This window comes from Mytilus galloprovincialis, chromosome 4 (assembly GCF_965363235.1).
Source record: "Mytilus galloprovincialis chromosome 4, xbMytGall1.hap1.1, whole genome shotgun sequence".
Lineage (NCBI taxonomy): Eukaryota > Metazoa > Mollusca > Bivalvia > Mytilida > Mytilidae > Mytilus > Mytilus galloprovincialis.
In genome coordinates this window covers 62,145,336-62,161,375 of record NC_134841.1, presented here as the reverse complement: position 1 = coordinate 62,161,375, position 16,040 = coordinate 62,145,336, and the positions used below count along the sequence as shown (strand labels likewise).

The following is a 16,040-nucleotide window of genomic DNA, read 5'->3' as shown; positions in this document are numbered from 1 at the left end:
TTAAAAGCTATTTTTAATCTTTTGATTTTTCGGTCATTTGACCCAATTAGGAAATGAAAAATGAGCTTCTAAATAGCTTTTAATTGTATAGAACATAGCGAAAAACGGCCCAAACTAGGAAACACAAACAAGGTTTACTGGTTTCTTTTTTTTTTACCACAGGAAATGAGCTAAAGTAGAAATGCATAGTTGAAACCAGTCGAAGAGAGAATGGAAAATGGCTGAAAACTAAGGCACTTCATTACTCAACAAGTTCTCAGTAATATAGGTAGATACGGAGTGTTTCTCGAGGGTTTAGATAGTTTTTATTTACATTAAATATTCATAATCATTTTGAAAATAATGACATGCGAACACAAAATGAGTGTCACCGAGTTTAAAAATAATTATTATGAAATAAGTTGGTATCCGGTCGTTCCGGCCCCAAACCGATCCGGCCCCAAGTCAATCCGGCCCAAAGTCGATCCGGCCCAAGTCGATCCGGCCCACGTCGATCCGTCCCCAAGTCGATCCGGCCCCATAATAAAATATGAATTAACTAGATTTTGGAGGAATTTGTCACAAACTTTAACAGTATAAATGGAATTTGAAAAAAGTGTCCGATCGATGATGGTGACAACAGGTCAGTGAAGTATTGGAGTACCAATTAACGAACTATTTTAAATCCATACGAAAATTAGTGTTATTGTGTCTGGTTGTATCGCAGTTTCTACATTTTTAAATTATGAAGTTATTTTCACTGATAACTTTTACTTTGAATTTCATGGCGATTTTAATTTATTAAGTTCACACACAGAATAGCTAAATAAATATTTACAGTCCAATGGAACTTATAAAATTTAACGCATAATAATGACTTATTTAATCAAATCATTAGTCTATAATTGGTTTGTTTATTCAACAATTGTCTGATGATTGTGAACTAAGGTAATGCCACTCGTAATCACTTAATTCAGTCCAATGCTGATTAATAAAAGTTACGTAATCTGTTTTTCAACAAGAAAATGCTAATTACTGCTGATTAATGTTGATGCCTGAATTCTTTTATATACGTTTTAATATAATTATACCCAATTATCTTGAAAACTTGTAATAAAGACATAATCAACCTATTTGTTTTATACTCATCTAAAGAACATATTTTTCAAAGGCCTTTTTTACTTTTTTTACCGTACATCTTTAACATTATAATAAAAATAATAAACATTTCTGAATTACAATTAATATATATATTTATTTTTATTCCTTAGAAATATTTTTTCTTATTGGGGCCGGATCGACTTTACATGTGGGCCGGATTGACGTGGGGCCGGTTCGACGTGGGACGGATCGACTTGGGCCGGATCGACGTGGGGCCGGATCGACCCGAAAGCAAATAAGTTTTCCCACTTTTTCCTGGAAAGTCCCTGATTCTTAATTATGATATCTTAAGATGGCATCATAATGATTGCATTTCATCTTTAAGAGAAAAAATTTAATTCAAGAAACAACACAGTAGACGGATCTTTATTGATGATCGATACATGTACAGTTATTATAATCCCTTATATATACATGTAAAATTATAAAGACTTATTTCATCATGAATTTGTAACACTTGAACCTTGATCCTGCTCGCTGGCACTGCTTGACAATGACAGATAAAAACATAACAGGGCTCCAGTAAGTTAGTGACTTGGGCAAGGAAGACACTTGATCACCTGTCACATTGCTTTGCCTGACTGTCAAAAGCGATATCTAGTGGCGCCAGTGTTCTCAATACTACATCAAAATATATTGCTTCTTCTTCCCGGTTACGAGTCAAACTCTATGAAAGTGTAAATGATTCAGGGGCATCTCATCTAGTTGCTTTCATCATCTGCCAATATATTGTATTCTGTATTCTGTAGGTGTCGCTGTTGACACTGGATTGTCTCCCTTGTAATTTTTCAAGTCTCGCGTGTATATATATTTCACTCTGGTAAACAACTCACTTGTACTTTAAAATATATACTATTAGGTGGCAACTGTGCTTAACATATTTTTACAAAAATTAAAAATATATATACATTTATTAATTAACATGAAAATTTTAAGGAAAAAAAAAAGAAAAAAAAAAAAAAAAAACAATTTAACATTACATTAATCAGAGACATATAAATTTTTAGTATACATGTCTCTGCATTAATCAAACTGGTGCGACTCGCAAATAAAGTCACCCAACAATCGCATTAGTGTTTCATTAGAGACGGAGACATTGTCGTTTTTTTCCATTGACAATAAAAGTTCCAAATCAATATGCAACGATCCTGTGTTAAAGTATATCTCATGTATAAGTTTCTGTCTTGTCTCTTAATATATACATACACCAATATATATATAAGTTTCTGTCTTGTCTCCAATATATACATACACCAATGTAAATACACAAGGCCAAAAATAAAATATTATTGACATGATTGATGGGAATCCTGGCCATGGTAAACCAGAAAAATAGTCATGACCACATGAAGATTTTTATTGTCAAAATCCAGAGATTTTTGTTTGTTTGTTGTTTGGGGTTCTCTTATTCTTATTAAGCAGCATTGTTGGCAGTACTCTTACTCATGAGTCATAAGTATTATTATTTATTCACATTCAAGTTTTTGGACCAAAGTGGGAATTGTACATGTACATGATTTATCATTTATAAAGCTTTTGTATAATTCCTTGATTTGGGTCACTTAATTATTGAACACATGGAGATTGAGGTTGCACTCAGTGTGTTCTTCTGTTGGATCAAATCAAAAACTTTTGGTTTCAAATGTCTAGAAAAAGAGTCACTATATATATTGAACAAAGGAAGACCATTTGGATACCCTTTTAGGATCTGTGGAGCTGAACAAAACTGAGAACAATGAGCCTCACTCGTGCTGAACGTTCTAGATCTGTACTGGCACAATTTAGATGTGGCATACTTCTTTTGAGGATCGAAACCGGACGGTTCATCAGCGAAGCAGAAGCTGACCTGCAAATGTGGGACTCGCGTTGTATTGAAAATGAACGCCACTGCCTGATGTTTTTTACAGAGATCTACGAATTCAACTTATACTGAATATAGAACACTCTTTTGAAGACATTTCTAAAGATGAACAATTTATTTTTAGTGCTTAATATCTGCAAATATCCTAGAAAAACTGCTAAATTTTAACAATGCATTTAATAATAAGAGAAAAAAACTTTTTGTATAGGAACAATCAAACATGAATTCTAATTTTGTCCGCTGTTAAATGATTATTCTTTTATACATGTTATAATTAATATGTATAAATGTTTAAGTGTTAAAGTGTAAAGGGCCGGGTGTTGATACATGTAATTACAACGGCTTATTGAAATATTGTATATTGTTATTAAACACATGTCACTATAATAAACAATTTGGTATTGGTATTGGTATAACCATGTTGTTATATTTTGGATATCAGACCAAACTAGGTAAATTAAATGTCCCATTTCAAATTTTTAAGATCTATGACCACATTTATTTTGTGTCAGAAACCTATATTATGCAAACATTCGATAACAATCCAAATTCAGTATTATAAGCTTGAATATTGTGTCCAAACTAGTACTTGCCCCAACAGTTCAGGGTTCAATCTATGCGGTGTATCAGGCTGCGCTTGGTGAGGCATTTTATTGTCATTTCTTTAATTTTCTCTAGACTGGTACGTATACTGTACATGCAATTTGTCTAATGATATTAATAGTGTGTTTTATTGTCTGTCATCAATAGTTGTCGTTACTATTCATTAAAGTATAATTTCATTGACAATGAAAATCTCAATTGTCTGTGATCTTCAAAATACTGCTCATTTACAAGCCTCCAGGGAGTAATTTTTGAACTCACAGAAGTTCTAGCCCAGTTTATACTTTACATGTACAACTGTGTGCAACAGTTTTATTTGTTTATTTTTTTTAGAAAAAAAAGGTTGTACTCTTATTATAAAAAAAAGAGCAAACCAGAAATTTTTGATGTTTTGAACTCCGAAATATTCATAGATAAAAGTTACCTGTGTAAAATCTAATTGCTAAAATAGAGAGGACAAATCCGATACTCTACAGGATTGAAGGACATTTACTAGGTTTGGATTGTTCTAACCAATCAATAAACTTTGATTATTCACGTCTCGTAATATCTTCCAATCAGGTAGCAAGAAAAATTCACGCACTTACTGTGCATCGTTCAATTCTTAATATCGACTCCTAGGAGTCGACAATTACTTAAAACCAGCTGGTTCAATCCACCATTTTCTACATTTGAAAATGTCTGTACCAAGTCAGGAATATGACAGTTGTTGTCCATTCGTTTGATGTGTTTTATCATTTGATTTTGTCATTTGATTGGGGACTTTCATTTTGAATTTTCCTCAAGAGTTCAGTATTTTTGTGATTTTTCTTTTTTTTGATACAACAATGTAACTTCCAATTTATTTTCACAGGTTGATGGCTGAGAGGAGAAGAAGTTTAAGAATAAGAGGAAGCCGAAAATATGACAACATCTTATTAGATGAACCTATTCTTAACAATGAATATTTTACATTTAATGCACTGCCAGTAGACTGCAAATTAAAGGTTTTTTCCTACCTGGACCACATAGAGAAAGGCTGTATTTTATCAGTATGTAAAGAATGGAATCACCTCCTGCTTCATCCAAGTGTTTGGGACCAACTGTCGATATGGAACTTCCCAGTGACATGCCTTCCATCACAAATTGTTCATGAAAGAGTTGAAAACTGTTACTCATGCTATAAGAAACGGGTCCACCTTTTTTGCAAGTTCATTTTATGCACTAAACCTCGGCCAAAACGTTTTGAATTTAAGTTTAACATTGGGGAATGTTCAAGTGGTTACTTAAAGCTGGTGGAATCATTAATGATAAATCTCAATTATCGTGAATGTAAAGTTTGCTCTTTAAACTGGAAAGAAACACCATGCCGGCCTTACTGGGTACCACCAGATGACGACAAAGAAAACGATATAATGTATAGACATCGTTTAAGAGCAAGATATTTTGGTAACATGTTTGACCTTTTTACTAAAAAGGCAACTGCTATACGGACACTAGTAATGCCATTTGATTGGTGTTCCAGAAGTGTGAAGTGTTTGACAAGATTGAAAAACATTCATAGTTTAGTTCTTGAGAAATACTTTGTATTTCAATGTCTTGACCAAAAAATGTTGACAGAAGTTTTAGCAGGGCTTCCTGCTCTACGCAGATTTATGTTGGAAGTTTGGACACCAAGTGGACCAACCCTATCACTTTACTCAGTATCTTCAAACTCAGTGACTTATTTTGATATCTCTCAGAGTAGAGGATTCTATCTAAAGAGAATTGACATGCCCCGATTAGAAAAGTTCCGTATATTGAGACATCCATGGAATGGACCATTGGTCACTTCAGATAAAATCAACATCCCCTGCCTCTACAGAATATTGGTGTCTGGAGCTCCAAATCTTTGTGCAATCAATGACCACTACTTAGAGCCAGAGTGGCGTGAGTTTTGTTACTCTAGGCTTGATGAAGTTCTACGCTCTGTTTGCTCTTGTAAACAACACAAAACTGGATGGGCAATGTAATAGTGTCAAAAAATTGTAATCACTTGACCAATGAACATTTTGATAACAAAATATATTCTTTGTCATGAAAGTTTACATGTACTTAATCAAAACATACATTTTTGCTGTATATTATAGTAACTGCTTAGTCATAAATTGTAATCTGGTATTGATATTTTCAGAAAGAATTTTTAGTTTGGCAATTATTAAGTATGCATTTATTTTGTACAAAATGCATATGATATTTTTAATTATAATATAAATGTATTGAATGACTTTGGTCTCATAATTTTTCATAAGACATCATTGGTGGATCCAGAACTTTTCCTAAGGGGGGGCCCCACTCCAGTCATGCTTCAATGAATCCCTACATAATGTATATAATCAACCAAATTTTTCCCACGAAAGGGAGGGCCCGGGCCCCCTAGATCCGCCTATGGACATGACAAAATACAAATGATTTGTCAGCAAAATCTTGAAATATTAAATACTGGGGTTTTATTTTTAATTGTTTGTTGGATACCAAAGTTCATGGATTTTGTGGGAACAGGGAACCCAAATGGTTTTTTCCCCTCTTTAATGTATTTTTTTTAATTTTTCCTCTTAAATAACATCTAAATTAACATCTTCTTAACTATCTAATTTCTTATATATTTAATTAGCATTCATAATTATCCAACAGTTAACAAATAAACTTAACTTACTAAGATGAATATGTTATTGTTATAATTGTTTGTTACTAAGTTACCATGGTTACAGTTATGCATTTTGAGTGCTGTTTATGTTAAAGAAGTTCAAGTGCCATAATATTTCATGATGTAAATTTTTAATAGTTAGTGATCATGTATATAATTAAGTGGTTTATTAAATACTTGTACATGTTAAGTCTGGACAAATCTTGTTTTGTGAGATGCAATAAAACTTAAAGATAGATGTTGATTTACATTTGTATGTTCACTGGGGGTCTCGTTGGGGGGTTCCGATCCCGGATCCCGCTTACTGTTTTGTCAGATTCCCGTATTCCGCTTACACTATGTAAGTAAGCAATTCTCATTTTTTAGTAATTTCCTGGGTCCCGCTAGACCTCATTTCCCATTTTCACGACACACTTATTTGACTTACAAAAAAATCGGCAATCCCGCGCCACGCTTAGACCCCAATGAGACCCACTTCACTCAATGTTATGTAGTTGATTTTTTTTTATAACCTTATTGGTAATAATAAAAAAAAGATTTATAAAGTCTTAATTTTATATTGTAAAATTTAAATTTCTGATGTCAAGTTTATCATATTCCAGTCCATGAATCAATTTTATTTTGAAACTTATTGTCAAGACATTTGAAAACATCACTGCAACAGTTGTTAAACATCACTGTTTTATCATAAGAAAAAAAAATCATGATATAAAGCTTTAAAATTTAAACCTTTTTTTCCCATAATTTTTTATTTAAATATATAGAATGAAAATCCCTGCTGAAATTGCTTCTAAGGGAGATAATTCATTGTTATTAGACCAATTATATAAAGTATATTAATGCATTCACATATATTATTTAAAGGAACAGCCCTTAGAAAAAAGTTTTGTGAAAAAGTTAATTATTACATTGTAAGACATCTACAAGTATTTGACATTGCTAAGAAAATTTTATGTTCGTTTCTGTTATTTTTTTTCATGTTGATAGTATATAAAATTATAGTTGTCTTAGTTTCTATGTATTGTTTATTATGTGTGATATTTTTTATGTTATAGTGTGAGGAAACAAAGAGGAAAACGTTTCTTCGTAACTGTTTAAATGGCATTGGGACCTTGATTGTACTATTTAAGTGATTGTTGATAAAATAGTGACCAAAACAATACATTCCTTTTCATTTGATGAACTCAAAAATGTATACAATACATTATGGTTAAGACAAATTCTTATAGGAGTTATAGCCCATGAATGACAAACTTTACAATTCTTTTTTTTCTTCATGAAAACAAGGATTTGTATAGCAACTAACTATACAAATCCTTGATGAAAACCATGATATTTAGAGCAAAACATTTTTTTTCTGTAATGCCTGGCATTATGATAGATAAATAAACACTCTAAGTCAAAAAACGTTATCAGCAAGGCAAGATCTATTAATAAGTCAAAGAAACTAAACAGACTAAAAGATCAGAAGTAGAAGATGAACAAAATGGAGATTTTTGTCATGGTCTATTCTCGTCTAAAATGTTGGAGAGTGTCCTTTGTTTGATATTTCTATAGACCCAGTGACACAGGCTCTTGAGAGCCTCTAGTTAAGGTAGTCAGAATTTTTCAGTTGCACCAGCTGCAATATGAGATGTGATTATAATCATCAAGTGTAAAAGATTTTTATTGTTTTGGTCAAATATGCAAATGATCTCAGATTTTATGTGTTTACATGTGTTGTATTACTATAATTTAAATATTATAAGTGATTTTTACATTTCCATTATCATTTTTTATGTTTCCTAATTACTCATACAAGTCTCTATTATTTTGAAATCCAAAGTAGTGTTAAATGCAGTTTTCTAAGATTGCTTAATGCTTTGGAATTTGACCAACATTGTAAATTGACTTAAGTGCTATTGTCATGCCATGCTTTACTACCCACTACCCTTTATTGTCCCATGATTTGTGTGTCTCCGGGGACATTCTAGTCTCAAATATATAAGAAAGAAAACAGGGACTATTTATTTGAAAATATTAAAGACATTTATGTTGATGAAAAAAGTCATTACTATAAATTGTGGAATGTCATAAAAATCAAGGGAGGCAAAAAGCAAGTTTCCCATGAACCCAGTCTCATCCTCAATAATATAAAACTTTGCATTACTCTGAATTTATTGTTTTAGGAGTATCTTTTGAAATCATTTTTATCCAAGTAGGTTTATATGCAAGGGACACGACTCCGTTAAATATAAAATGTTTAATTTAAGATTTTTTTGTCTTATCAGGAAATAGATTAATCATTGAAAACTTTTAACAATACTTTGATTTTCAATATTGAGTGAATAAGAGCTCACCACACACTTCTTGCATTTTAGTTTGCAGCAGTAAAGTCAGGAGTCTTCAAAATACTCTATACAAGTACATGTATTTTTAAAAGTTGAAAGATATTTTCGAACAGGATGATCTTCTAAATTTTTCGACCTTTGTCTACATTTATAATTAAATTATTTTCATGTATATATAAATGGCCTACGCAACTGTGGTATCTTGCCCATTGAATTCCTGTTTACTGGTTTTCAAAGCTGTGTAATTGAACTTTCTTTGAGAGACAGTTCATGCATTCATTTAGAATCATTTCTTCATTTGGGAGAGTTACAATATCTTCATGTAATCTAAAACCAGTCTTCATATCGATGAACAAGGATGCTAATTATGTATATATTTATCCATTATTTTATTGACACAGCTACATGTATATGTATGACTATGTACCATTTAAGTTTCAAACTTGAATTTTAATATTTAGCAGATTGAGGGGGGATGGGGGATGAAAAAAAATTGTGGGAGGACAATTTTTTTCTCATTTCAGATTTCAAGGGTACTAAATTGTAGAACATCAGAAAAAATGTGGGTCTCTAAATATCTTCACTTTGAAATTAAATGTTTATTATTGTACAGTAAACATGGTAAAAGAGTAATTTTATTCATTTTTACTGGATAGGCCCATACATGTATAATTTCAATTTTTATTTTTAAATAATTGCGTCATGTAACAATTAATAGTTTTCAAATACCATAGCTAATGACAACTGTTAAAGTTTACAGCTAATATCAAGTGAGAGATTTGAGTCTAAACAGTTCAGTTGTTTTATTTGTTTGTATTTTTACTGTGATGGAATCTCATAGTTATGATAAATAGATATATTGTAGAATTAATTAAATCGTTTCTCGTCTCTTTCTAATTTGATTTTTTATTTCAATTCTGGCTTTCCTATTTATACTTCTTTTTAACGCTGGTAATTTTAGTTTTTATACGACCGCAAAATTTGAAAAATTTTTCGTCGTATATTGCTATCACGTTGGCGTCGTCGTCCGAATACTTTTAGTTTTCGCACTCTAACTTTAGTAAAAGTGAATGGAAATCTATGAAATTTTAACACAAGGTTTATGACCACAAAAGGAAGGTTGGTATTGATTTTGGGAGTTTTGGTCCCAACATTTTAGGAATTAGGGGCCAAAAAGGGCCCAAATAAGCATTTTCTTGGTTTTCGCACTATAACTTTAGTTTAAGTTAATAGAAATCTATGAAATTTTGACACAAGGTTTATGACCACAAAAGAACGGTTGGGATTGATTTTGGGAGTTTTGGTTTCAACAGTTTAGGAATTAGGGGCCAAAAAAGGGCCCAAATAAGCATTATTCTTGGTTTTCGCACAATAACTTTAGTTTAAGTAAATAGAAATCAATGAAATTTAAACACAATGTTAATGACTACAAAAGGAAGGTTGGTATTGATTTTGGGAGTTTAGGTCCCAACAGTTTAGGAATTAGGGGCCAAAAAGGGACCCAAATAAGCATTTTTCTTGGTTTTCGCACCATAACGTTAGTATAAGTAAATAGAAATCTATGAAATTTAAACACAAGGTTTATGACTATAAAAGGAAGGTTGGTATTGATTTTGGGAGTTTTGGTCCCAACAGAATAAGGGGCCCAAAGGGTCCAAAATTAAACATTGTTTGATTTCATCAAAATTGAATAATTGGGTTTCTTTGATATGCCGAATCTAACTGTCATGACTGTGTATGTAGATTCTTAACTTTTGGTCCCGTTTTCAAATTGGTCTACATTAAGGTCCAAAGGGTCCAAAATTAAACTTAGTTTGATTTTGACAAAAAATGAATCAGTTAGGTTCTTTGATATGCTGAATCTAAAAATGTACTTAGATTCTTGATTATTGGCCCAGTTTTCAAGTTGGTCCAAATCGGGGTCCAAAATTAAACTTTGTTTGATTTCATCAAAAATTGAATAAATGGGGTTCTTTGATATACCAAATCTAACTGTGTATGTAGATTCTTCATTTTTGGTCCTGTTTTCAAATTGGTCTACACTAAAGTCCAAAGGGTCCAAAATTAAACTTAGTCTGATTTTAACAAAAATTGAAATCTTGGGGTTCTTTGATATGCTGAATCCAAAAATGTACTTAGATTTTTTATTATGGGCCCAGTTTTCAAGTTGGTCCAAATCAGGATCCAAAATTATTATATTAAGTATTGTGCAATAGCAAGTCTTTTCAATTGCACAGTATTGCGCAATGGCAAGAAATATCTAATTGCACAATATTGTGAAATAGCAAATTTTTTTTTAATTAGAGTTATCTTTCTTTGTCCAGAATAGTAAGCAAGAAATATCTAATTGCAAAATATTGTGCAATAGCAAGATTTTTTTTTAATTGGAGTTATCTTTCTTTGTCCAGAATCAATTTAAATCTTTGTTATATACAATATACAATGTATATTCACTTTTTACTACCAACTGATAAATTAAAATAATCTTTACCATTCAGTGATAACAAGCAGTTTTTTTACATCTTAATATTTTATGATGTATTTAAATGAGTAGTTATTGTTGCAAACTCCATTAGAAATTTTAATTGAGATTAGTTTTGGAATAAGGGAAAGGGGGATGTGATTATAAAAAATTTGGTTCAATTTTTCTCATTTGAAATTTCATAAATAAAAAAGAAAATTTCTTCAAACTTTTTTTGAGAGGATTAATATTCAACAGCATAGTGAATTGCTCTAAGAGAAAACAAAAATTTTAAGTTCATTAGAACACATTCATTCTGTGTCAGAAACCTATGCTGTGTCAACTATTTAATCACAATCCAAATTTAGAGCTGAATCCAGCTTGAATGTTGTGTCCATACTTGCCCCAACTGTTCAGGGTTCAACCTCTGCGGTCGTATAAAGCTACGCCCTGCGGAGCATCTGGTTATAAGCCTGTCTTACCTTCCTTCTATGCTCCATTCTTAAAGTTTATTTCATAGTTCAGAAGACTTTTTCTGAACTTCAACAGTTCTTTTTCATGTAGGGTAGGTGTGTATACACATATTATCTTTATTTTAAAATGATAAAGACATAAAAGTATAAGTGATTATGATATTTTTTTAAAGATATTTTGTAGGTGTATTATTTTTGTAACTGTCACACATCTTATAGAAAAAAGATGCACCTATTTCAAATGTGTTTTGTTTTTACAATTGGAAATGTTTCTTATGTGAAGATATGTGGCCACTCTTTGTTATGTTTACTTTTATTTTATACAGTTAATGACTGAAATACTTTTTGAATGTTTTTCATTGAAAAATCATTATTTTTATTTCTGAAAGCTGTTCACAAAAATACTGTACTAGTGTGGTTTTGTAGTAAAGCAAAATTTTCAAGACAATATTATCTTGTAGTACAACAATATTATATTTTTTTTTAGGTACATATTTAGTATTATATGTATTTATAGCAGTTAAATCAAATTCAGGGGCGTAGCTGCCATTATGCACATTAGGCAAGACTAGTGCCTACACATAATTTTTTCACAAATATTTTTTTTTAATTAAAAATAATAATAAACAAGGTTATCTGCAGAATTATTTTTAATGAAGGATCGTCATTATGTACTATTAATTAAGTTAAAAGTATATATCAGTCAGAACGGAATAGATATGAAAATACCAAACAGGGTGTACTGCTTAATTAAAGGGATACGCTGATCTACGCTGGGCAATGCATATTGTATTTTTTTTTTATATATATATTTCCGATTGTACTGGGTTATTTAATTCACCAGTCAGGTGTTATGGTAAATTATTTATAATTCTTTGACCTTTTCATCATGTATATTATAATTTTCATGATTAAATAACCAGTAAATTTAATATTTTTGTACATAAAATTTTGCAGCTAAAACGCTAAAAAACGTTTTCCGTCGGGGGGGCTTCGCAGACCCCCTGCCAAATGGTGCCTACAGTAGACTGAATACCTAGCTACGCCCTTGATTCATTGTTTAACCTTATTTGCTTTCTGTTCTTACAATATGAAAATGTTGTCATCCTTTAATATTTGTTTACATTTCTTACAAATTGGTCAAAATATGATTCTGATTAAAGTTAATCTTATTCAAATTGACTCTTATAAGTTACAGTGTCTGCCTCTGTATTCTGTTAAAATGTTGGATTTGTTTTCATACACTTTAAGTTTTGTCACCTGTGAGTTGCATATTTATAAAAAAAAGAAGATGTGGTATGATTGCCAATGAGACAACTGTCCACAAGAGACCAAAATGACACTGTACAAATATTTAGACTATTTCCTGTATAGTAATCACAGAGTCAAATCTGGTTCCAAATGAGACAATTGGAACTGCCAGTCCAGCTTGAGTATACCGGCTACAGTGAAATCAAAATTTGAACATTTGAACATTTTGGAACTGCACTGCATTTTTATTCCGGACAATAACTTAGTACAAGAAAATAGAAATCTATGAAATTTAAACACATGGATTATAACAACAAAAGGAAGGTTAGATTGGTTTTAGGGGTTATGGTCCTAACAGTTTAGAAATTAACTCATTCGCCCCAAAGAGATTTCTGGAAAATCAGGCATTTTCGAATATTTGCAATTGTATGCAAGTTATATGCAAATTAGCAGACTCTTCATGCTGTATCTGATGCCCATCTATTAAACTATATATTGGGATTTGGTAGCGGATGGCAATGGGGGGGGGGGGGGGAGTGGGAATATTTTCTCATGGGTTTGAACCCACCCCACGGAAAATGGCAATTTTCCGTCTATTTTCCGATTTTAAAATACATTGAGGGGGCCGTAGTGATAGTCCGACACTTCGATAGTCCGACAGTTTGATGGTCCGACGGTTAGATGATCCGACAGTTCAATAGTTCGATAGTTCGATAGTTTAGTGGTATTTCTACTTTATGTATGCAAGTCGGAAGTCATGTACAGGATTTGAGAACTGCGTATATATGATGAAAGTATCATGATCTGATTTAAAAGTAAAAAGATCCTACCTACCAACTTGAGGAAAAGCTGAACATGACTCTCTTGTGTGGTTTTTAAGGCCTACATAAGTCAGTTCTGGTCACACATGACTGTTTTCACGTATTCACAGTATTCATTTGACTGACTAGTGCTGCCCCCTGGCTTACAAATGCTGCACTATTTCATTTTTAAGATGGTTGTTTCTTAGATGTTCAAGACATCATTTGTAAGCCAGAGTTAAAATTGGCTCTTTGGTTTCAGACGACAAAACTTCTTGAAGTTATTTCCTAAATGGTCCAATATTACTAAGTTCATTGGGGCAGCCATCCTGATCGGCTGTCCGTTGTACTACGGATCGGGGCATTGGACACAATTCTGAAAGACGACCACATAAGGACCATTTCTGCCAAGTTTGGTTCAAATTGACCCAGTGGTTTCAGAGAAGGAGATCTTTAAGTAAGATCTTGACAGACGGACGACGGACGCCAAGTGATGACAAAAGCTCACATGATCTTTTATGTCTAAAAAAAAAGGGCCCCGTGTAAAACAATTCAGACGAGAAGAACCAATAAACGGAAAGCAAGTGTGAAATTACATCAACAAACAAAAACCACCACAGGGTTACGTTTTTTCTGGACCCGCAAAGTTTTCCGTAGACAGTGGTGAAACAGCACGATAAAAATCACTCTTTCCTCCAACATCGCCAGTATATAGCATGAATTCTCTGTCAGTTTTTCTGGTATTTGAAACTGTTGAATATTAAATCATTGCCCCTAACAGCCATTTCAGAGATATAATAGAAACGGGCAACAGAGTCTTTTGTATACCATCTTTTCATGTGAACTTTCAACTTACACAAAGATGTCAATTTAAAACAAATTGTTATCTGTGAAATAAGTTGAAAACAATAATGGAGATTCAGTTTTGGAAAAGTTAGGTCTGTCGCGTCTCGAAAGCCAGGTAGAACGTCTTGTGTCTGTGATTATTCTATATCATATCTAGTTGTATATATCGGACTATCGAACCGTCGGACTATTGAACCGTCGGACGATAGAACTGTCGGACTGTCGGAGCGGACCCCGACCGTGAGAGGTGAACATTGACAATACTGTGTTTCTTTGTCATTCAAGTATTACCCTATAGTTACAGCAGTCCATTCATACTAACTGGGAGTATGTGGGACTTGAGTGTCTTGCTGGGGAATTATTATTCTCGTCAGGTCTGCCTAAATGTCCGTTTTTAGTTTTTACTGATTTTTGACAAAACGGTGACCTAGATTTTACAGACTAGATTCCTATTTGCCATTTTATACCTCGTTGTGTTCCTGTACCACCTATGTATTCATTTATTATAATAGTTTATACATACACAGTCACTTACAGTTACGTAGTGGCCATCAAAAGATGCCCACCCCCACCTGATTTTGGTTGTCGCCATCACGCCTACAGACGGGATTGGGGTCTTAAGGGTTAAGGGCCAAAAAGATACCCAAATAAGATTTTTTCTAGTTTCCAGACAATAACTTGTGGAAAGGTTTTTTCTTGTTTCCAGACAATATCTTGTGGAATGGTGTATTAACCTCTCTGAAATCATACGACAAGGTTCCATACCAGAAGGGGCCTCGGTGTCCGAGTGGTCTAAGTAGTTACTACTGTAATCACTAGCAGGTCAACACTGAGGTTGTGAGTTCGAACCCCGCTAGTGCTGGTGCACTCGACTCCAATCTTAATTGACTAGGATATTGTCAGCTTTCCTATCGAAGGTCAGTGGGTTTCTTCGGGTACGGCTTCCTCCACCAATAAAAACTGGCCGCCACGAAATAGCCTAGATGCGGTGCTTAAAAGTGGCATTAAAACACAAAAATTCAAATCATATCCATACCAGAAAGGGATGGTTAGGATTGGCTTTGGGGGGTTATAGCTCAAACCCTTTAGGAATTAGGGGGAAAACAAGAGTGTCCTGGTTAATGGACAATTACTTTTAAGTAAAATTTGGATTACCTCCCTGACACTGCTTTTAAATTATTTGATGGGTAATTATCTTTGAAAAACTCCATTGGAAATTTGAATTGAGATTTTGACCATATCTTTGGGGAAATAATTGGGGGCTTTTTTTAAAAGGGGGGGGCAATTTTTTCTTAAGATATTACAAATTAAAAAAACAGGGGGAGGGGGAATTCTCAACAGCAGTGTATTGCACAAAAGCAAAAAAATGGGGTTACAATTTGCTACAGCATGGTGTATTACACATTAGCAAAACTTTGAATATAAATTCAAATCTTATAACCAATTCTAAGTTCTTTGACTACAGTTATTCTGTTTCAGAAACCTATTATATGTCAAATATTTAGTTACAATCAAATTTCAGACCTGTATCCAGCGAGAATATTGTTTCCATTTTTGTCCCAACTGATCAGTGTTGAACCTCTGAGGTCGTACCCAGATGCGCTCTGCGA

General features: G+C 32.9%; 1 protein-coding gene across 1 annotated transcript; it reads left to right on the top strand.

Moving 5' to 3' along the window:
- Positions 1 to 138: 138 nt before the first annotated feature.
- Positions 139 to 5,735, top strand: LOC143072644 (uncharacterized). The gene is made up of 2 exons (XM_076247686.1): positions 139 to 268; positions 4,458 to 5,735. Exon 2 carries the CDS (start codon positions 4,462 to 4,464, stop codon positions 5,593 to 5,595), a length of 1,134 nt encoding a protein of 377 aa, XP_076103801.1. The 5' UTR covers positions 139 to 268; positions 4,458 to 4,461; the 3' UTR covers positions 5,596 to 5,735.
- The last annotated feature ends 10,305 nt before the right edge of the window (positions 5,736 to 16,040 follow it).